The 23238-nt window shown below is 59.8% G+C and overlaps 1 protein-coding gene across 1 annotated transcript in view; it reads left to right on the top strand.

The window, feature by feature from the left end:
• ADAMTSL2 (ADAMTS like 2) overlaps positions 1 to 21512 on the top strand; it is a 38077-nt gene extending 16565 nt beyond the window's left edge. Inside the window, exons 10-19 of the mRNA XM_058524795.1 lie at positions 2292 to 2640; positions 4064 to 4436; positions 9301 to 9398; positions 13756 to 13882; positions 15095 to 15308; positions 15410 to 15565; positions 16081 to 16251; positions 16977 to 17153; positions 20331 to 20475; positions 21363 to 21512. Of these exons, the coding sequence (XP_058380778.1) occupies positions 2292 to 2640; positions 4064 to 4436; positions 9301 to 9398; positions 13756 to 13882; positions 15095 to 15308; positions 15410 to 15565; positions 16081 to 16251; positions 16977 to 17153; positions 20331 to 20475; positions 21363 to 21481 (1929 nt within the window). The 3' untranslated portion in view covers positions 21482 to 21512. The remainder of the gene's footprint in view (positions 1 to 2291; positions 2641 to 4063; positions 4437 to 9300; positions 9399 to 13755; positions 13883 to 15094; positions 15309 to 15409; positions 15566 to 16080; positions 16252 to 16976; positions 17154 to 20330; positions 20476 to 21362) is intronic.
• Positions 21513 to 23238: the final 1726 nt, after the last annotated feature.

The raw sequence follows: 23238 nt of genomic DNA on the forward strand, positions 1-23238 counted from the left end.
CTTGTCACCCACATGCTCTCACAGTAACAGAGGGGCAATAATGATGCTTTGTGTTTCTAGTTAACAATGACAACTTGGACTGTGGTTCCAGAATGTCTACTCTTTTCTCCAGTGAACAGTTAACCAAGTAAATGGCTGTAGGATCTTTAGGGAAGAACTGGGAAAATCATTACCGTGTAAACCGGTTGTGGATCCCTCTCCCTGGGGACCTGGCTGATCTGTTGCTCAGTGGATTCTGGGTCTGAAAACAGGCCCAGGAAATTGGGTAGGGATTGTGGCTTTTATGTGGCAGCTGTCCTCCACTTCCTGATCATCTACCCTTGATCTCACAGACAGAGAAGCACATTTTCTGGGCCAATCTATTTGCCCCCTGAGAGTCCTTTGTTCTATCAGCCGTGTCCAAAGGTCTCTGGGGGTCAGGCCTCCTGGCTACCATATCAACCTTGTTGCTTATTACAATACTTGTGCCCCCCTTGTTCTGATTATTGTGGGGAGTCTGGTTGTGACATAGCATCTCCTGCCATCAGGCTTGGCCTGTGAGGACATCTAACACGGTCCCTCTGAGTGATGTTGGTGCCTCCTCCTATCACATTTCTTTTCACTCTGGGGAGCAGAATGTCCTCCAGGCCCTCCTGTAGAAAAGAGTCACCTGGTGGACCTTCCAGTCTTTTCCTCACTCTTCCATCATCTGCTAGCAGTCCTAGCACTTGTCCTTTGCTTAGTAGAGGCTCTTAGTTTCTCCAAGTTTCCAAGAACCATCCTAGTGGTGTGTGAGCACTTTCTCCCAGAGTTCTCCCAGTGTGCTAAGTCCTTTAACATAAGAGAGTGCTCCCATATGGATAAACTCTCCCTCATCCAGGTTGATCCTCTGCTGTCTTTGATCCTGACCCCTGACCCTTGGCTCCAGGCCCACAGGTACTCTCCTGGGCTCTGCCAGTTCCGGTGGGCTCGTCCTATAGGTCTGTCAGTGTATCGTCCCTTCCCCCCTGAGCAGCCCCAGGGCCCCCCTGACTGGTGAGGATGGGACTTAAGCTGAGCTTTTGGCCTGGTGGCCAGGAGAGGAGGTTGGGCAAGTCCTGAGGGAGGCCCGAGGAGTCTTGAAGGCAGAGGTCTCTGTGCCATCTTCAGGCGGGGCCAGGGGCTTTAATGGGGAGGAGCCACTTTTCAGGCCCAGAAGATTCAGGGGAATCTGAGATTTCAAATTTCTCAGGCGTATTGGCTCAGACCCCTACGCCCCAAGTCTCAGGCCCACTCTTGTCAGGCTCCTGGCAGGATGGGAAAGCCGGCCTCCTCTGCTTCTCTTCTGCCTTTTCGGCCCCCCGGCTGGAGGACACGAGAGTGTCCTTGTGTAATACCAGCAGGCCCTCTGGCTTGGCCTTAAAGTGGACATTAGGTGGTGACCTTACTATCCTTCTCCCCTACACAGGATTCCACAGTCCCTTATCATTCCAGCGCCCACCCCACTGCCAGCCAACTCCCAAACACTCGAGACCCAGTACCCACTAGCGCATTTTCTTCCGCGGGTATCCCATCCCAGTTCACCACTGATGGGGTCTCAGAGCTCCAGGCACCACCAGCGTGGGCTCCCGTGGCTCCTGCTGGCCAATGATCCTGCTCCACACTCCCAGCTGAGAGTCTGCTTCCTAGGACTTCTCCTGACACCAGCTGACTTAGGCTGGAGTCCCCGGGAAAGACCTTGAGAAAACTCATGGGGAGGGGGAAGCAGGCCTGGCAGGGGGAGAAGTGGGGCTCAGCAGAGACTCAGCCCATCCCACAGCCAGCTCTGCAGCTGGATGGCCTTCCGGGGCTGGGGCCTGGGCACGCCAGCTGTGGCCGGCAGTGGAGGTGCTGGGGAGAAGGTGGTGGGAGTGATCTGCCATTATTACTTAGGATTTCCAGCACATAGTGGTGATACAATGCGGGTTGGGTTGTAGTTGGTTTTATTACTTTGAAAACCTTCTCTACACACAGTCCCCCCCCACTGCCTGTACTTGGGGGGACCGCTCCCTCTGCCCGCTCCCTGGGTGTGCTCCCGCTGGCCAGTCTTTGCATACGGCTGCCCGGTGGGGCAGGGTGTAGCCTTGGGCCAGGCAGTGTTCTTCTGTCAAGGGTGAGTCCCCAGGAGGGACTCAGCTGAGAGCCACAGCAGGGAAGGCTCCTGGCAGCACGGGCACCGGAGTGCTTTGGTCTTAAAGGGGCTTGTGGGCGATGGGTCCCAGCAGCCACACCAGGCCTGTGGGGAAGGGGCTGGAGTGGGGAAGGGGCAGGCTCCCACTTCTCCTCCTCCTCAGGTGTGGAATCAGAACGGCAAAAGCCCCTCCATCACCTTCGAGTACACGCTGCTGCAGCCGCCCGACGCCGGCCGCCCCCAGCCCATCTACTACAGCTTCTCCGAGCCCGCCTCAGAGAGCGCAGAGAGCCAGGAGCTGGACGGGGCCGACCTGGTGGGCTTCCTGCGACACAACGGCTCCCTCTACGGCCAGGCCTCCTCGGAGCGGCTGGGCCTGGACAACCGGCTGTTTGGCCACCTGGGCCCGGGGATGGAGCTGGGTCTGCCCAAGGGCCAGGAGACCAACGAGGTGTGCGAGCAGGCCAGCGGCGGGGCCTGCGAGGGGCCCCCCAGGGGCAAGGGCTTCGGAGGTAACCAGGAGGAGGGGCGGGGTGGGGCCGGGGCTTCCCAGGGAGAGGGGCCTTGGGTAAAGGGTCTTCAGTCCCTGCAGCCTGCAGAAGAGGTTGATGGAGGTGCCAGTTCCTTGCAGGTGTCCTTGGGCAGCCACAGTGCAGGCCCTTCACACACGTCCTCTTTTACATCCTTTCTGAGAGGTGGACACCCTTATCCCCATTTGACAGATGGGGAGACTGAGGCTTAGAAAGAGGGGGACTGGCCCCTGTCACGCAGTCCACCATGGATGAGCTGGAGGATGATCTGACCCCAGAGCTCTTGCCCTTGCCCATCCAGTGGAGACAGACAGACAGGCAGACAGCATGGCAAGGAGTGGCAGGAGCTCAGGAAGGGAATAATGGGCAGCTGAGGGGGCATGGAGAGGACCTGGAGTTCTCAGGGAGGGTGACCCCTGCCCTGAGGGCTCGGGAACAAGTGACAGTTAGCTGGTGAGGATGTGGGAGAGGGTTGGGGATGAGAGGGGACCAGCGAGGGACAGCCTGGCAGGGCACATTCCAGGGTAAGTGGCAGGAGGTACGGCTAGAGACATAGGCAGTGAATCCAGAGTCACGGTCCCCGAGACCCACGTGCTCCCAGGGGCATGAGTGGGTCATCAGGGTTGGTTTGGACCATCACTCCTGCCGAGGAGCAGAGGGTGGACCAGACTTGGGAAGAATCCCCTCACTAACTTGGAGTGCACGTTTCTAAGACCCTCAGAATCTTCAAGTGGAAGACACATTGGAGGTTATATTTGTTTCCCAGGGCTGCTGTACAAAGGACCACAAACCGAGGGGCTTAGAACAAGAGAAATGTATTCTCTCCGAGTTCTGGAGGCCAGAAGTCCAAAATCAGGGTGTCGGCAGGGCTGTGCTCCCCGCAGAGGCTCTAGGGGAGGGTCCTTCCTACCTCTCCCAGCTCCTGGTGGCTCTGGGTGTTCCTTGGCTTGGGGCAGCAGCCCTCCAGTCTCTGCTCTGTCCTCACATGGCCTCTCCTCTGTGTCTGTGTGTCCCCTCCTCTTCTTTTAAAGACATCGGTTATTGGATGTAGGTCCCACCCTAACTCCATGATGATCTTATCTTAAGACACTTAACTAATTACATCATTGAGGACCCTATTTTCAAATAAGCTCACATGCTGAGGTTCAGGGCAGACATGAATTTGGGGGGAGCCCCATTCAACCCACTGCTGAGGTCAAGTGGACTCCCTCACAAGAGATTGTCCAGGCCAGCCTGCGCGCCTCCCCTTGATGATCCCTGTGCTTCCATTGGGCAGAAACCTGCCTCAGGGAGCTTCCAGCCTCAGCTCTTTGCTTCAGCCCCACTGGTCCGGGCCCCCCCCAGGGCAGCCCTTGCCCCCCACTCGAGGGACCACTTGAGGTTGAGCCACCTGTCTCCCTTGCAGACGGCAACACCACCGGGACGGCTCTTATGGGGGACAAGGAGGACCAAGAGGCCGACGCCCGTTTCACCTCCCAGGAGCTCCTCTCCGCCAACGCCATCTCCGACCAGCTCCTGGGCGCAGGCTCCGACTCCAAGGAGCCCGCCCTCAACGAGACTGTCAACAGCATCTTTGCGCAGGGCGTCCCGAGGAGCTCCCCGGCCGAGACCTTCTACGTGGACTACGAGGAGAGCGAGGGAGCGGGCGCTTACCTGCTCAACGGGTCCCACCTGGAGCTGAGCAGCGACAGGGTGGCCAACACCTCCTCCGAGGCCCCCTTCCCCAACGTCAGCGCCAGCCTCCCCACCGCGCCGGGGAACAGGACTCACAAGGCCAGGTAGGACGTGTGTCCCTGCCCTGCCCAGGGGCCGCTGGGGTGCCGCCCAGCAGGTGAGGCCTCACCACAGGGTCTGACCGGAAGGACCAGAGGGAAGTGGGAGAGGGCCACTCCAGCCCATGGAGCTGGGCAGGAGGCCTGGGTTTTATGTGTTCTTCCTGCAAGTTAGGCCCCTGAGTTAAAGCCGTGCCAAGGGCCCATGTGAAGCTCTGACCTGGGAGAGGGGAAGAGGAGGCTAACAGTTCTGAGTGCCCAGCATGAGCCCAGCTAGGGGCTGAGCATCCTATGTGCTTAGAAACGTTGACTTGTCACAGCCACCTGTGGTATAGGGACGGTTATTAGGGCTCAGAGAGGGGAAGTGATGGACTCAGGGTCACAGAGCCCGAGGGTCTGGGGTCCCTGGGTTCTCAGTCTGGACGATCATTGCACACAAGGCCACTGAACACGAGGTGGATGCCCTAGGCCACCAACCGTCACTGCAGTCCAGAGAGGAGACTGGGGAAGGGTCCAGTGGCTTCCTTAGCCAGGGGCCAGACCCTGGAATCAGGCAATAGGAACAAAGCCTTCTGCTGTGGGGGCCGGAGCTGCCTCTGGGATGGGCTTGTGAGAGTCCACCTGGGGCCAGGCCCCCAGAACCAAGGACACACATGGGGACACCTGGGCAGTCACAGCTGGGGATGCCTGGACAGCCACCCCTGGGGACACCCAGGCAATGACACCTTGGGACACCCAGACAATGACAGTTGATGATGCCTGGGGAGTCAAGGCAATCCTGGAGGGCCCTGAGGCCAGGAGCCTCCATCCCCACTAGAGGACAATCCCTGGTGACAAGCCACCTGAGCTGGCAATGACCACCCTGAAGGATCCCTGCGCTATTCCCCAGAAGCTCACTGGGCAGCGAGGCTGATTGGACCAGATGGAGCCGGGCTCTGCGGCCACTGGTGGTAGGCGGGGATTGGAGGCAGGAACGGGCCCACTGGGGTTTGTTTCATCTGGTTTTCTGAGGACCCACCCAAAACCCTGACTTTAGACAACAAGCCCGAATTGAGCCCCAGCCCGGGCTGAGGGTGCAGAGGTGGGTGTCCTCGGGATCTCGGGGGACTGGGTTTGGAAGATTTGGGGTTCACTCGAGGCGATGTGGTTGGGGCGACCCTCTCACCCTTCCCCAGGGGACAAGCACAGTGAAACTTGCCCCCCATGAGCCACAAGGGCCACAGGAGGGTGCCTGCCCCTTTTCTCAAGCTGTTTTCTGAGGCCCCCGGCTCACATAAGATAGCCCGGGCCCTAGAGCTTGTGGGGCACATCCCAGGCATTTCTGACGGGCTCTGGGTGGAATTCTTTGCAAATGTGGATGGAGTGGGAACTCTGGAGCCTCTAGGGCTGCCCTTCTTCCCACAGGGCCATCTGCTCACCCCGACCCCGGGGCCCAAAAGCTTGCAGGGCGTGGGGCCCAGTGGCTGGAAGGGAACGACGGGCTTTGCTTTGGGGTGCAGGGTCTGAGAGGGGAGCTCATGGGCAAAGCGCCAGGGTTCAGAATCAGCCAGCACTTGTCTGTGTGACCCAGGCCAGTTGCTTAAGGCTCCCAGCCTGGTCTCTGCGTCTTCAGCCTGGACTCCTCTGGCCCCGGGACTGTCTGGAGGATTAAATTCTCTCCGGTTTGTGAAACACCTAGTGAGGACTCAGTGAATAGAAACCGTCAGTAAAACACCGAGCCTCCAGGGTTGGGGAGGGAGTCTTCCAGGCCCCACGACCTGGGTGCTGGAGAAGGCCAGCTATCTGACGCTCAGAGCCCCTCTCTAAATAGGTTTATCGGGGTGGCACCGAGGACCCGCTGTTTAATTTGGCTCAGGGCACAGAAAATGCTGGAGGCTGTGTGCTGCTGTGGCAAGTGCAGGAGGGAGCCTGGGGAGACGTGGGTCAGCGTCCCAACTCTGCCCGCCATGACCTCTCTGGGCCTCGGTTTCCTCATCCTTAATGGAGGGGCTTGCCAGAGTGCCTCGGGGCCTGCCAGCTCAGGTATTCAAGGATTCCCAGGCCAGGTCATGGCAGGAGCTTTTGGATTCTAACCCACATTTTGAAGAGTCTCTCCTGCCCCATCCCAGTGGAATCTTCCCCCACCCCCTCAGCCCCACAGGATAGTGGGTTTCCAGCACCTGTCAGGGAAGCAGGAATCAATACAATCGATTGTCAGCACTCCGAAAATCCCCACTTTGTGAGATGGGGCGGCTCCCCCACCGGGCTGCCATCAAAGGAGGCTGCCAAGTAGAGACCAAAGATGGTCTTTTGAGATAAAGGGCTGAGGGAGGCTGCGGGGGGTGGGGGTGGGGGGCGGGGGACGACTCCAGGCCAAAATAGCCCCGTGGCAGTGAGCTGTCCAAACACAGGAAGTCGTGTCTGCTGGGAGAGAGGGCGAAATCAAAGGGGCAGCCCAGAAAGGAAAGGTTATTTTCATCTTAGAACAGACTCAAACAATCAGGGGAGGCCCCCAGTCACCAGACGCAGACGCTGGGAACAAGCGTCTGAGACACAGAGACGCAGGGTCCCTCTCCCAGCCCAGAGGGGAAGGAAAGCAAAGAGGCTTTCTGGGTCATTTATAAACAAACACGGTCATTGCAGAGCCTCTCCTGCCCGGCTGACCGAGGATTGTATCAGCCTGTGCTCGCCTGGCCGCTGGGCAAAGGGCCGTGGGGACACTCGATTTGGAATCCCAGCCGTCACCAGTCTAGCAATTCTGCCTCTCTTGGCTGAGAGGGGCACTCTCTTCCTTCCAGATGGAGGCGGGTGAAGGGTTGGTGGTTCAGCGATTTCCTGGGTGTCTTTCTCCCCACGCTACTTCTAAGAACAGAACCTGTTAGGCAATGCACTGTTGTGCAAATATATGCGGCGTTGTTTCATGAGTTGCATATGCTGTGCGCGGTATGTGCTGGTGCTCAGACTGACGTGTGGGCAGCCCCTCCAGAAATACCTTTTGTGCTTAAAATCTGAAGGGTTATTTTGAACCGAGCCTGCTCTCCCTGGAGTCAGGGGTGAGTCACGCTGCCTGCTGGCGCTCGGAGTGTGTAATTAGATAAAGATGGTGCAGTTTCTCCATGGGTGGGGTGGCGGGGAATGGGTTGGATCTTTTCATCTCTTTTTGTTCTCGGGGGGAATTTAGAGCTGCTGAAAGGAGGGTGGGGGACCCAATCAGCACAGCCCAGTGTTTTCCGGTCAAGCATCAGGGATCCATCTTCCTCCCCAGAGGCCTTGCTCATGGGAGCTGGGTGCTCTCCCAGGTTTCCACGGGTCCTTAGTTTGAGATGACAGGGACTTGGGGGCCCATTTTAAAGCTTCCTCTCATTTTTAAGGAGGAGGGAGGGGGGACCTTCCCCTTCCCCCTGAAATCTGTAAAAGGCTGGGGCAGGCTTCTACTTGTGAAGCTACCACGTGAGGGGTCCCAGCAGGCTTTGAATAGCCGTGACACCAGTCACCAGCTCACCGCCCATCCTCCTTCTCCTTTGTCCCCCCACGTCCCTCCCCCTCCCTGGGTTTATGTAGCCACATCAGTCAGTTCATTACTTCAGGTCCAAGGGTAGATGATTTCCTGGTTCTCAGAACATGATGGGCAATGTCCAGGCAACAGTCAGTGCAAAGGTGGCTCTCACCGACACGTGGAATCCCAGAAGTCGGACCAACTAACAAACTGTGAGCTCCTCGTTGAATCCAAACCAGAGTCTCTATCACAGAATCGACTGGAAAGCCTTTTAGCATGTATGCCCTATAGCCCTCATCTAAGGCTGACCATGAGGGGACAGAAGGTCCCAAGGAAAGGACCTGGGGATGTGTCCAAACTTAAGCCCTGTGACAGGGTGTGAGCTCCAGAGGTCTGCGGCCAGCCCCTCCGGGCCCGAAGGGAAGTGGAGCTGGGCAACGGGGCCTGCTGCGGGGCCCGTGGAAGAGGGAAGTAGAGGCCTGAATGATGTGCCATCAGCTGGGCCATCGCACCTGGTCCCCTTCCCTGGCCCTGAGGGCTGCAGGACCCTGTGGCCCACATTCAAGCAGCCTGCATCTCAGAGCAAAGGCCTGTGCCATCCCCTCCACCCCTGCTGAGTCAAAACAAGCCTGCACATTGGCTCTGGAGGTTGGGCCCAGCACACCAAGTGGTTCAAAGAAGCAAACAGTCCCAACAATTGTTGGCTTCGGCCGCCCGAGTTCCGGCCAAGAATCCTGGCTGGCCGCTGGCGGGGACCCAGCATGCCTTTCTCCTTGCACAGCAGCCATCGCAGACCTGGGCAGAGGCGTCTGGAGGGGACGCGGCCACTCCCCCGTCTGTAGCTAAGCTTTCTGTTTTGATAATTGGAGGCCGGATGGCGAGTGTCCCCATTGAATCAGAATCCCAGCTGAGGGAGGCAGCAGGAGAGAATTCTGGCACATTCTCAGCACATAAGTGCTTTCTGAGGTCCCTTCCTAGGGAGGGATGGGGTGGAGAGAAGGAATCCACCTGCCCGTGCTAGAAGGTAACACTGTGAAGCCTGTGTGTGTGGAGGGAGTGATTATGATGTTGGTGAGCCCCGAATTCTTCACCCCCTGCCCCCCAGAGGCAGCTTTGACAGCTGCAACGCAGTGTGCGGGCTGAGGCATTGAGGTGGGAAAAATGCGCATGTCCGTTCCGTATCCGCGCCTCCCTGTGGGTGCCCCTCCCGTGCTGTCCACTGCAGGCAGTGGCGCTCTGACCCCAACAGGCGGGGGTTCTGCTGGGGCTTGGGACAGGTATGCTGTTCCACAAAGTGCACGCCCTCCATCGACGAGAGCTCGCGCTCCACTGAAAACTCACGCCCACCAGGGAGCCCCGAGGCTGCTCACCTCCTTCTCTGCTGTGCGCTTCCAGGACCAGGCCCAAGGTGCGCAAGCAAGGCGTGAGCCCGGCGGACATGTACCGGTGGAAGCTGTCGTCCCACGAGCCGTGCAGCGCTACCTGCACCACAGGTACCGACCACGGGGTCACGGGCTGCCCACAGGCAGCGCCCACTGAGCCCGCCTCCACGGAGCCCCAGACCACCCCTGGGGGCTCGTCTAGTGATTCCCGGCCTGGGAGGGAGCGCGGCGTGACAGGAGTTGGGGCGTCCTTGCGCTGACGTCCTGCTGGACCACGAACAGTCCGGCCTCCTGGGTGCTCTGCAGGCCCCCAAATGTTCCCTTGTCCGTTGCTAGCCATCATATCTTGTTAGAGCAAATATCCTTTTGGTTAAAAGTAAGAAATCTCAGGTGGTGAGGATTTGACTTCTTTTTTTTTTTTTTGCTGAGGAAGATTCGCCCTGAGCTAACACCTGTGCCAATCTTCCTCTATTTTGTATGTGGGTCGCTGCCACAGCATGGCCACTGACAAGTGGTGTAGGTCCGTGCCCAGGAACCAAACCCAGGCCGCTGAAGCAGAGCACGCCAAACTTAACCACTAGGCCATGGGGCCGGCCCTGAGGATTTGGCTTTTGTTTACAGCAAACATAGGAAGGGAGAGGTAGACCCACGCAGTCTATGGTGGAGGGAATGGGTTGGATTCTAGGACCTCACTGGGGAGGAGATGGGAGGGGAATGGAGACCGCTTGGTGGCACCTGACAGACAGACACATGTAATTACTAAGTGCTGAGCAAGGATTTGAGACCACGTCTGTCTGCCCACATGGTTGGCCACCACCACCCTTAGACGCTGGCTGCATCCACTGGGGGCTGCGGCTCCGTCTGCTGCCAGCTCTGGTTCCTGGCCCTGGGGCTGGTACCAGCTCAGAGGTCAGACCCAGCGCCAGGCCCCAGGGGCAAATGGTGTAAGGAGACCCTGAGTGTCGCCTCGTCTGTACTTGGGACTTCGTGTTTGGGTTTGGATACACCTGGATGTGCCACTCAAATGTACGATGCTCCCCACCCGGCCCCGGCACCCCCCACCCCCCAACAACTGGCCAGAGCTTTGGATGCTCCAGAAGTCTCTGGCCAGTGAGGAGCATGAGGCAAGCCACTGACTGGACCTTGGGCAGCGGGTAGTCTGGTTGGCATCTCAGAAGAGGGGGCTGAGGGAGGAGGAGGAGGTGGCCCTGCTGGGCTCTGAACAGACTAAGGGTCCTTCTGTTCTGCTCACGCTTACCTCCCCCTTGGGCGGGAATCTGGGGCACCTCCTTCTGCTACAAGAGCCCCCCCTGAGCAGGGCATGGGACACGCTGAGTTTGCCCCCCTGCAGGGCACAAGGCAAGCTTTGTGAGGTGTGTGGTGAGCACTTAAGATGCGCTTTCTGGTCCAGCACACCATGTGCCCTTGGCAAACTGCTTAATCTCTCCAAGCCTCAATTTTCTACCTGTGAAACGGAACACACATCTCTCCAAAGGTGGTTGTGGGGATGGACGTGAAACAAGAAGTGAGCTGTCATGGCCAGAGCTCAACACGTGGGCGCTGTCCCTGTGGCTGCCACTGCCACCACCTAACACAGGCTGAGGCCTGCAGGGCTCCCAGGAGCAGCTGAGCCACTGGTCTTGGGAGTGAACAGCGTGAGCCTCCTCACGGGGCTGGCCCGGAGGGGGCTGAGCGTGGTGGCGGGTTGTTGGGGCAGTCTGCTTTGCCAGAGCCTGTCCCAGTAGGCACGGACCTGTTCTGAATTGAGAGCCCCGAAATCTTCCCCCAGACTCTCTGTGTGCTGAGATTGTCACAGAACACACGTCTGGGAGCATCTTCCTTTCCTCTCTGACATGTGGCTGCCTGGTGAGGTGACGTCATTTGAGATACCTCCAGGGCGAGGCAGCGTGGTGGTGAGGGACCTGCTGCCTGGCCGGAGGTGGAAGACAGTCCCCAGGGAGGACCCAGCACCATCTCTCAGCACCAAGAGAGTGACCAGGCATGGGGATGGGCTGGAGCTGTCCTGTGTGGCCCAAGGTGCAAAGTAGGAAGAAAGAAGGAAGGAAATAAGAAAGACAGATTTGGGCCCTGCTACAAGGAAGAGCACTCTGTTAGATGAGGCTGTCCAGGAGGGGAATGAGCCACCAGAGAGTGAGTGCCCCATCACCGCAGAGGCACCACGCTGGGCCCAAGTGGCACTGGGGAGAAATGGCAGAGTCGGGTCCCTGCAGAACGGCTATCGGCCACCACCTCCCGCATACTTGCATTCGATGCTCACGACTGGCCGGCTACTCTCAAAATCCCATTTTATGGGGCACCGAGTCCAGGCTGGGGTGGTGGTGGGGGTTACAAACCTTCTGTGGCACATGGCATTGGTGAAAATATCCAGCAGTGTCTTCGGCACACAGCAGGGCCCGCCCTGCCTCTGCCTTGCCAGGAACTCATGTGGAGGCTGTTGGACAATGCGGCAATCTCCTGACCCCAAACATCAGCCAGATCAGGGGTCCTCTTTTTGTTCCTTAAAGACACTTTTTGGAGCAGTAGAAATGCAGGTGAATTGATCTGGACTCTCAGCTCGTCTCAAACAATGATTTCCAACCATTGCTTGGCGCTGCCGGGGCACAGGGGTGAGGGGAGTGGAGCCAGGGGACCCTCAGCCTCATCTTCCCACGAGCGAGTGAGCCGGTCCCGTTTGTCTCATGTCCTGGGGCTCCCGGCTCACTTCCCTTAAAGGAAGGGCTCCCTGTCTAAGAAGGTTCGAGAAGGACTGTGCTCAAGACTGATGTCCTGCAGAAAGTGTCCAGAGACTTGCTGTTGTGACTCTCCCAGCATCTCTGGGGAGCTCCAGTTTGGGGGATGAGCAAGCTGGGGCCTAGGGAGTCTGATGACATTCATGTCACCCCACCAGGCAGAGACTGAGCAGGGACGTGAATTCCAGTCTCTCTCGATTAGGACCTGCAGTGTTTCCACTGGATGACGAGGAGTGCGTGAATAATCAGGCACTTGGCAAGGCTCTGCAAGTCCCCAACCCCGGACCTCCCTGGGCCCCAGAGCTGGTGTCTCTGAGGCCTGGAACATTCTGCGCAGGGCTGGCCAGGAAGCCAGCCTCCCCCTCAGAGAGGGCTGAAGACTACACAGCCCGGCGCTGGCAGAGAGGACCCAGTGATTGCAGCCTGGCGGGTCCTTTACGGAAAAAAGGAAAAATCCCCATGTGGGCTGCTTCCCAGGCTGTTTCGTTCAGTCCAGGGCTGGGGCTTGGAGAGGCAGGAGCTGCTGGCTTTCAGACACGCGCCACTGGCGTGGGAGAGTGAGGTGGCTGGGGCTCTCCACTCTGGGGAAATTGATTTCCTCCTGGGGACTGGCAACCCCCACAAGGAGGGTTCCATTATTGGCAAGATTCCGGAAGGTTGGGTCCCTCTCTCTCTCACATACGCACACACACAACAGTAACAACAACAAACCCTAACCCCACCCCGGGCCTTCACCAATGCTGACAACTCTCCCTGAGTCATCCTGGCTCCTTGGCAGGGACCCACCCACTGTTTAGCGACTTTGGCCTGTGTGTCAGCTCAGTGCTGGGCACAGGGGTGCAGGGGGAGGAGGACCAGAGAAGTTGAAGGCAGAGGTGGGCTCAAGGAGTTAACAATACTAGGCGAGGGCTGTCCCTTTACGTACACCCCCTGATGGGCTGTACAGAGGACTGGGGAGCCAGAAAGGGAAACACACACAATAATGATTAAAGAAAGTTCAAGAGGGTGTTTGAAAAGGACCGGGGCATGCCACAGGAGGGCAGGGAGGGTCTGAAGATCTCATATAACATCTGAGGAGGCTGGGGGCTGGAAGGGTTAGACTTTCCACCCATATCCACCCATCCATCCTTTCACCCACACACCCATCCATCCACCCATTCACCCATCCACTATCCATTCATCCACTCATCCATCTGTCTATCCACCTACCCACCTACCCACCTACCCACCCATCCATCCATCCATCCATTCACCCATCCACCCACCCATCCATCTACCACCCATCCATCCATCCATCCATCCACCCACCCACCACTCACCAACCTATAGATGGGTAGTTGTTGAATGACTGAAAATTAGCGACACCTGGCTATATTTGCTCTCTGCCTCCCTAAGGGCTAATTTGAGTTTATTCAAAGCCCAGGGTTTGTGAACTGTGTGCCCAGCCTGGGCTGGATGGAGTGGGGTTGGGGGTAGAAGTGCACAGAGAAGAGGTCAGACCCTGGGACGTGGGCAAGGGGACAGTTCAGAGCCACAGAGCTGTCCTCACTGAGCTCTGCCCACAGTCCCGTAAGCTGGCTACTGTCATCATATCTGACTTAAACCAGGAAGCTGGGCTCTGACAGGTCGGGTGACTTGCCTGTGGTCACATAGCCTGTCTGCTGGTCTTGAAGGTGCTCGCGTGTGGCTCATGGGCCCTTCCCTTGTCCTGAACCCAGGGGTCATGTCAACCTACGCCATGTGTGTCCGCTATGACGGCATCGAGGTGGACGACAGCTACTGCGACGCCCTGACCCGTCCCGAGCCCGTCCAGGAATTCTGTGCTGGGAGAGAGTGCCAGCCCAGGTACCTGCCACCCAGGGCCCCAGGCAGTGTGTGTGTGTGGGGAGCTGTGGCTCTGCTTTGCCTCAGCCCAAGGGAGCACGGTGGGGCTTTGGGGGGCCTGCGGAGAGTGGGGGTACTGGCCTCGCCTGCCAGAGTCCTCTGCGACTTCCCATGCTTTGCAGTATGTCACTGCGCCTTGCACACTGTCGGTGCTCAGTCAATGCCTTCCACTGCAGGCTAAGAACCCATTGTGAACATGATTCTGTATTAGGGTGACAGCTTTGCCCCCAGGTCTGCTTGGAGCATCTAGGATTTTAATGAGCCAAAAGGGATTATTCCCAAAATTCCAAGCTGACTGGTTGTCCCAAGATGCAGGGGGAGGCCCTATCTTTCTAGCCCCCAGGCCTACTGTCCTGCCTCACAGACGGTCAGAGACCGAGCCCTAAGCATGTCCTCTTCCCTGTCACAATCAGGGCAGGAACTGGTGCAGGGTCCCCAGAGGAGCCCAAGGGGGGAGGAGCAATCTCTCCTGGGAGGCCAAGCCCGCCTGTCCTGTTCCCCAACACAGCTCCATCCGGGGCTTCTGCTCCATCCAAGGCTGCTCCATCTGGGGGGGGAGGGTCTGTTCCATGGGAAGAGGGTGAGAGAGAGAGAGAGAGAGGGAGAGAGGCTCTGCTTCATCCAGGGCCTCTTGCTCCATCCGGGGCCTCTGCTCCCTGCCCATTTGCTCCTTTCTGAGAAGCTGGGTATGTGGCTCTGGGGGCCTGCCCTTCCCCTCAGAGTCCCTGTGGCAGGGCTAGGGCTCTGGACACTGGGGCGTGATCCCAAGTTGGAGGAAGAGGGCGGGCAGCAGCAGGAGGGGAGTGCACTCCAGAGGAGGGAACAGCGCGAGTGAAGAAGCCCTGGGCCCCGGCTCCCAGAGAGGCTGGAAGACCAGGCGGGGGGTCTGAAGGTGAGCTCAGGTGGAGGCGGCCCGGTTCCTGGGCAGGCAGGCCCAGCGCAGGCTCTGGGCACCAGCGAGCTGTCGGTGCGCAGCCACCCCCCTGGTGGTCTTTCCTGGAGAGCTGCGGGTGGTCACAGCAGCAGCCTCCGCTGTGGGGCCTCGTGTGCAGCTTAGCCCGTTGTGATCAGACCACACGGGGAGGGAGGGAGGGGAGCATTCTCTTTGGGGGGTGCAGGTGCATCGGGAAGGAAGGTGGGGGTCGCTGAAGGCCGGCCGCCCTCCCGAGGCAGGTGGGAGACCAGCAGCTGGAGCGAGTGCTCGCGCACCTGTGGCGAGGGCTACCAGTTCCGCATCGTGCGCTGCTGGAAGATGCTGTCGCCCGGCTTCGACAGCTCGGTGTACAGCGACCTGTGCGAGGCGGCCGAGGCCGTGCGGCCTGAGGAGCGCAAGACGTGCCGGAACCCGGCCTGCGGGCCCCAGTGGGAAATGTCCGAGTGGTCCGAGGTGAGCGTGGGCACAAGCGAGCGGGGGTGTGGGCCTCGTGCGCTCAGGGTCCGGCGCCTCTGGGGCAGACCTGACCCCCTCCGCACCCGGCTTCCTCGCAGTGCACGGCCAAGTGTGGGGAGCGCAGCATGGTGACCAGGGACATCCGCTGCTCGGAGGATGAGAAGCTGTGTGACCCCAACACCCGGCCCGTTGGGGAGAAGGACTGCACAGGCCCCCCCTGCGACCGCCAGTGGACCGTCTCCGACTGGGGGCCGGTGAGGGCAGGGCCCCGGGTGCGGGCTTCGAGGGGTGGCCAGGGCGTGAGACTACTGAGACTGGGTCCAGACACTTCACCTTGCTGTGCCTCAGTCTCCCCATTTTTCTGGAGCGAGGATGTGGAGGAAGAGGTGACCTTTCTCCTCCGTTATTATGGAGAATCAAGACCTTTGTCCAAAACAAGTGGCCACATCATGATCCCCTTTTAGAACCTCTCTGTGTCTGTCTCTGTGTCTCTCGCTGGGAAGAGACACTCAGATGCTCACCAAGGTCCCCTCTGGGTTCTGGGTGCACAAATGGCCTTTTTTGGGTGTTTACGTGTGTTTTCCTCTGTGTGTGTTTTCATTGAGGATGCAGTGTTTCTGTAATTAGAATAGAAAATGTTATTTAAAAAGTGGTTACCATGGTAACTGCTCCTCCGTGCTGCAGGGTGGGGAGCCATTCCTCTCTGAGGAATGACCTCGGGGAGAGCTGGGAGAGGGCCCTGCCTCTAACCCCGGGCGTCCCCCTGCAGTGCAGTGGAAGCTGCGGGCAGGGCCGCATGATCAGACACGTGTACTGCAAGACCAGCGACGGACGGGTGGTGCCCGAGTCTCAGTGCCAGATGGAGACCAAGCCTCTGGCCATCCACCCCTGCGGGGACAAAAACTGCCCAGCCCACTGGCTGGCCCAGGACTGGGAGCGGGTGAGTGCCCCGAGCCTGTGCAGGGCCCCCGTCTGTCTGGGAGAGCATTTGGCTGAGAGAGCCAGGCGGCCGGAATGACAGATTGGTCAAAATGAGAATTAATTGCAAATTATGATGGCACAATTTACTAAAAATTAACTCGAAATAGAAAAAGCCCAGAAGGTAGGAAAACACCTTACAACGTCTTGAATCTCAACAGGCAAATGCTCCATGATGCGTGCAGAGTTGGTATTGCCTCTCCCCCCAACCCCCCCAACCCCCCCCTCCCCCCGCATCCTGCTATGTGGAAAACCGGGGGCAGGGGTCATTCCGCTGTGCTTGTTTTCGGCCCAGAGGTCCTGTGCAACCGTCTGTTCTCATGCCGCCTGTCTTCCCTGCTGACCCGGCATGGTCACCAGTTGGTGGTCTCAGGGGAATTGTTCTCAACCAGACTGCTTCCAACCAGTTGTTTCAGGCAGATCACTGTTAGCCAAGTCATTTTGGGCCAAATTGTCATTAACCATTTTGTTTCAAAACAGATGGTTTTCTGCTAAATTGCTTTGATCAAATCCATTTTGGGCCAAATGGTTATCGACCAAAGAGTTCTCAGCCAGTTTGCTCCCGATCTAAGTGTTTTCACCCAATTGCTATTGACCAAGCCATTATCATCGGAGTCGCCGCGGGCTCTGTTCTGCTGCTCCTGGCCTCTGGCCTCTGACCCGGCCTCGTCTGTCCCCTGGCCCCAGTGCAACACCACCTGTGGCCGAGGCGTCAAGAAGAGGCTGGTCCTGTGCATGGAGCTGGCCAATGGGAAGCCGCAGACGCGCAGCGGCCCTGAGTGCGGGCTGGCCACGAAGCCCCCCGAGGAGAGCACGTGCTTCGAGAGGCCCTGCTTCAAGTGGTACACCAGCCCGTGGTCTGAGGTAAGCACCCGGGCAGGGCCCCTCTGAGGCTGCCTGAGGCCACAGTTCTGGTCCTGCCTCGGTCCCTCCCCTCCTGCCCCAAGGGCCCTCACACCCCCTCCTCAGCCTCCTCCAGGGCTTGCTGTCCCAGGAAAGCTTCTCAAGTCAGCTGGTGCAAGAGCCACCTCCTCCAGGAAGCCCTCTCAGATCTCACCTCTGGGATCCCTGCAGTACTCGCCCTGGGCCTTTTCAGCCCAGGTCACTTCCGGCCTTGCACTGTAGCCTTTCAGCTGTGTGTTTGACAGCACGTGCCTGACACCCACCACGGGGGGCGTGCGGGGCTGGGTCAGATAGGGCCGTGGCCCTGGGAGCTAGAGTCAAGTCAGGGACACAGGATTAGGGATGCAGAAAGATGGCAGGACGTGAGAACTGGGGGCAGAGGGAAGCCAGAAGGAAGGGCAGGGACTCTCCTGACACAGGCCTGCCCCTCCACGGTCCTGTGGGGTCCTCGGCCTCCACCTGTTGGGTTCACTGAGCCAAGATCTCGCCTCTACAGCTGACAGCAGAGCCCTTACCTCCTGGGCCCCGAGGCCTGTGTGGGCAGGCCTGGGCCCAGCTCTGTGCCGGAGGGGTCTCCTTTCCTCCTCCCAATGAGACCACGAGGAGGGGGCTCTCGTTCCCATTTTATGGAGGAAGAAACTGAAGTTCAGAGAGCTGTCTGACCTGCTCGGGTCCTGCAGCTACTGGGAGGGTGGGTGTCACAGACAGTGGGGCCTGAGTCTGTCCACTGTCCCCGGCGGAGTGAGGAATCCGCAAAGTGAAGGGGCACCCTGAATCGGCCTGCCCCAATGAGACAGGGCAGGGCCCCGGGGGACGCGGGGCTGGCCTGCCAGAGGCGGAGCTGCTGTCGTCTCACAGAGTGGGTGGCAGGGTGGCAGACGCCCCCCACCCCAGTTCTCCGGCAGAGCAAAGCAGGCCCATTTGACTTCCTCTGTTTTCCGCCCCCTTCCCGTGGAGGCCTCCTGGTGTGATTCCAGGGCCCCGGGGGCTTGTAAGCACCCCCAGCCTTTCCTACAGCACAGAGGCGGTCCTGTCCAGACTGCAGTTTTCATTGATCCACACCGTGTCCTCGCTATTTCCTTAGCAGCATCGCCCCTCCTGTGCCCTCAGTCCCCTCCCCACCTAGTGAAGCCACAAGCGTTCAAGAGAGGCAAGTGGAGAGGCCCAGGGTGGTCTCTGAGCATCCCCAGGTGGGCATGGGGCACAGGGGTCCCTGGCCACAGCGCTGCCGCTGCCAGGCCGTGTGACCCGGCCTCTCCTGTGTCCCTGGCCTCCGTTTCCTCATGGGCCAACTGTGAATCCTAAGGAGATGACAGAGGGTGTCACATGGGACTGGGAGCCCTGGACACCGACTGTGGTGTTCCATAGAGTGTCTCAGATGCCCAAACCTGAGGCTTCTGTGGTCTCAGCTGCTATGGCGGGTGAGGGCCAAATGCCCACATTTAAGAGTTCAAGTGAAGATTCTAAGAGACCGTGCAGTGGGGGTGGGTCTGAGGAATCCGTGGTGCTGCCCTAACTCGGAGTGGGGGGGCTGGGACCTCCAACCCCTAACCCCCCAGGGCTCTCAGTGGAGAGACAGGGTGGTGTCAGGGCTGAAACCCGCCCTAGGGGGGACCTCTGCTCTCGCCCGAGCACATACACGTTCAAGAGCAAAATCACACACATTCATTCCATGCTGCCCACAAAAGGAGCCCCCTGGGAGAAGGGGAGGCCGAGGGTGGGCCAGGGGCTTCCCCAGGAGGTGTGGGGGGTGAAGGATGAGCAGGCATCAGGCAGGAGTGGGTCTAGGGGCTACGGAGAGCCAGGCACGTGCAAGGAGAAGGTCCCCCCAGAATGGCCGAGCCCAGCTGGGAGGTGAGGGTGGGAAGGGCGTCAGGTGGGGCTGGAGAGGAGAGTGAAGGTTGCCCGAGGCTCCAGTCCCCCAGGAGCCCTACTGAGACCTGCACTTTGGACAGTGCATTGCTTCAGAAGAGGAGAGGGCCACAGTGGGGCAGGGACCAGGACCTGCTAGGTGAGGGTGCTGTGCCAGGGGCCGAAGAGGGGAGGACCCCAAAAGCACAGCTTGAGAGTGCTGCAGGAGGGGCATCCCCATCTTGCCCTGATGACAGCGGGTGTGGAGGGGTGACCGGCACGGATGGACGATGAGTGTCTGGACCTCCATCATTTTGTCCCTGGTCAGGGCAGCACCTCCTTCCCTTGTGGCTGCCCCTCCCCAGGATGCCAGCTCGTAAGAGTTCCTTCCTGCTGTCCCATCTGCTCCCCAGGAGCAGAGGACTGGACACCAGGGCTGGTCCTGTATGTGTTCCCTCCAGAGGGGGCACGGCCAGAGGCTCCACAGGGCATCCACGCAAGGCTGATTGTCCTCTGTGCTTGGTGCCAAGCTGGCCTCTTGTTGCCTCCAGATTGGGCCAGCCCCCCGAGCTGGGAGGGAGCATGGGGCGTGACCCTCCCCGCTAAGTCTTAATCGATTCTCCCTGCGCCTCTGCAAACAGAACCGGAGGGTGGGCCCAGGGCTGGGGCCTCCCACCCCCCCACACCTCAGGAAACCCCGGGCTCAGGTCCCAGACGTGCCTGGGTGATCTGGGGTCACCCACATCAGGGGGGAGTGAGAGGGAGCCACTGCCTGTAGGATCTTGGCAGACTGGCAGGATGACGGCGGGGTAACTGGGGTCAGCAGTTGTCCCTGGTGTTCCGGGTAGCTCAGTGGGGTTTTCCAAGGGGAACATCTGGACTGGGGAGCCGCAGTGGGGGGTGGCTTTGGAAGATATGTTTAATGGACCCACAACAAACACAGCTTTTTACTGGAGAGGGAAACCAGTGTTCTCCCTCCGCCGTGGCCCCATGTGTCCTGAGTCTTCTGCATCGCATGACTCAGCAAAGCTGGAACCAAAGGACCCACACGAGGGGACAGTCGAGAGAAGAGGGGCCCCCTCACTGTGCAGATGGGGAAGCTGAGCAGGGATGGGGGGGATGAGCGTCAGTGTCTCCCGATGGCCAGCCAGTGCCCTTTCCTCCCCTCGTCCCCTGAACCTTTCCTGTGTCCCATGCCAGTTGAGGGCCAGCAGCCTGGTGAGTGGGGTGGGGTCCCCCTCCTCCGGCCAGGCGGGGGCTGTGGCCATGCTGTCTCTCCCCCATCAGTGCACCAAGACCTGCGGGGTGGGCGTGAGGATGCGAGACGTGAAGTGCTACCAGGGGACCGACATCGTGCGAGGCTGCGACCCGCTGGTGAAGCCCGTTGGCAGACAGGCCTGTGACCTGCAGCCCTGCCCCACAGAGCCCCCAGGTGAGAAGGGGAGGCTGAGGGCGGGCCGGGGGCTTCCCGAGGTGTAGGCAGAGCCAAGGCCTGAGGGATGAGCAGCCATCCGCGGGGTGACCATGAGGGTCTGGTGGCTACGGAGACCAACGCATGTCGGGGAGCACGGGTTCCCCCTGGAATGGCTCAGTCCGACTGGGAGGTGAGAGTGGGAAGGCGGCAGGGGAGGCCTGACCGGGGCTCGGAGTCCCCAGGAGCCATGCCGAGACCTGTGCTTTGGAAAGAGCATCTGGTTTCAGAAGATGGGAGGGTGGATGGCGGGGGACAGGAATCTTGGCAGGTCTCGGCCTGAGCAGCCCTGTGCTGGGCACATGGGAGGCAGGGAGGTGGGGGCTGAAGTAGGGCCTCTGGCTGGGGTACCTGGAAGATGGACGAGGGTGCCAGGCGCTGAGTGGGGCACCAGGGGCAGGTGATGAACTCTGCTCTGGACCTATGGATGGAGGGGGCACCTGTGGGCCTCCTGGGGATGTTCAGGCCACTGGGCTGAGATCAGTGGCTCCTCCAAATCCTGGCCCCGGGGCATCACCCTTCCCAGTGCACAGATCAAACCACTTGGCAGGATCCCTGACCTCCCTGGGGAGGGATTGGGAGCAGGAAAGGGGTGGCAGAGAATAGAGTGTGGCGCCCACAGTGGGGCAGGAGGCCCATTGCCCCTGCACCTGGGAATGAGCACGGAGGGGTCACATCTGTCCACAGGTGCTCTGTCACCTGGGCTGCCCTTGCGCAGACCCAGCTCCCAAAGTTGAGGAGAGGAGGGGGTGGGGAGGGGTGGGGTGAGGTGGGGGTCCCGTCCTGTTGAGTTTTTGCCTGTGGCTGCCTCCTGATGCCCTACGCCCCCTGCTGTGTCCCTTCCTCAGACGACAGCTGCCAGGACCAGCCGGGCACCAATTGTGCCCTGGCCATCAAGGTGAACCTCTGCGGCCACTGGTACTACAGCAAGGCGTGCTGTCGCTCCTGCAGGCCCCCCCACTCCTAGGCGTGGCAGCCGCCGCTCCTCAGAGACCCAAGCGCCCCGTCCCTGGGGCCACCGCAGCTTCTGGGGGACCCCCACGGACCCCCTTCCTGCAGGGCGCCCCGGGCTGTGAAGACGTGACACTGAGCCTCTGCTCTCCCCGGGAAGGAGAGCCCCCGAGCGCCCATCGGCCCTCCCCGGACAGCGCCGCCCTGCCGTGGAGGCTGTTCTGAGAGCCATGAGGATGGCATGTTGGTGGCTGCACCCAGCCCAGCACCCAGCCCTGCGCACGGGGCCTGCAAACGTCCTCTCTCCCTCCAGGGCTGTGGGGCCGAGGAGAGAGAGATGGGGCCGCCAGGGAGATCCAGGTGCCGCCTGGACCCTCACCCTGTTTAGGTGCACTCCTTCCAGAGGAACTTTTATCTCACAACTTAGCATCCCTGCGCCCCCTCGTCCGGAGCTCTTGCGCATGGAGGGACCCGGTGCACTTTACGCCCGGGAGGGACGAGGCACTGGATCACAGTGCACTTGGACGTGGTGGCGTCTGTCAGCACCCCTCTGTATGTCAATAAAGTGGCCGTGTTTGTGGCGGCACCGTGGGCTCTTAGTGGCTCTGGCAGGAGGGGCGGGCCAGCCGTGGGGCTTCGAGAGCCAGGGGAGGCCATCTAGCTCACACATTCAGGAGGATTTGCTGAGGCCACGAGTCTGGGACGGGGCTGGGGGCCGGGCTGCAGCGTCTCTCTGAGGAAACGGCAGTCAGAAGGCAACAAAATGAAGGGAGCCTGCAGGGAGCAGGGTTCAGGGGGCACCAGGACTCGGATGTTGGAGTCAAACTGAGCCAACCTCGCGCCAACCAAGCGGGACCTGGGGGGTGCCTGGGGGGACCCAGCGGGAACTCCATAACCTGAAACCAGGGAGAAAAGCACCCCCTTGGGGTGTGTTGGGAAGAACAGATGAGATAAGGTGGGGAGGCGGGTGCTCAAGAAATCGCACCACCATTACCGTTTCTAGACCACACAGAAGGGCTACTTAATCTGGAGCTGTGGGTGCAGGGACACAGGAGGGCTTCCTGGAGGAGGTGATGTTTAGGCTGGTTCTGCAGAGTGGCTCTCCCAGATGGGGAGGAGACAGCATGCAGAAAGGCTGGGGGGAGAGCGTGGGCATGTCGAGGAGGCTGAAAGCAACTTGGTTTGGCTGTGGCAGAGGGAGGGAGGACGTGGCGTTCACCCGCGGTGGGAGTGCAGGCCTACCACAGGGCCAAGGATGCCACAGGGAATGTCTCCTTTGGGGACAGGTAGCAGGGAGGCGCGCGGCTCCCAGGCTCCTTCCCCAGGTCCCCAGGCTGGGACCTGAGCAGGGTCCACCACACAATGTTGATGGCATCAAGGGGGCCGTGATTGGGTGAGTGATGCTGAAGGTTCACTGAGGCCTGTGGGATGGGCTTGCTCGAGGTCACCGGCTCCGTTCCAGTAGAGGTAAGTCACCGTAACCCAGGCGGGCCTCCCCGATGCGCCCCACCACTGTGCCCTGTCATCACCGCCTGCTCTTCTCCCTCCACCTCCCCCACCTCCCTCTCTCCTATGTCCTTCCTCCCCCGTCCTCCTTTCCACCAACACTTATTGTGCGCTTACTGTATGCCAGGCTCTGTGCTCTATCAGCGCTGCCTCCTTTAAACTTCCTAAGAGCCCTGTGAAGTCGGTATCATTATCAACCCATTGTGTTGATACTAAGACTGAGGCCCAGAGACATCAGTCACCTGGCGTGATGGGTGACTCAGCCCA

The sequence above is a fragment of the Diceros bicornis genome, chromosome 28, assembly GCF_020826845.1.
Source record: "Diceros bicornis minor isolate mBicDic1 chromosome 28, mDicBic1.mat.cur, whole genome shotgun sequence".
NCBI classification, from domain to species: domain Eukaryota; kingdom Metazoa; phylum Chordata; class Mammalia; order Perissodactyla; family Rhinocerotidae; genus Diceros; species Diceros bicornis.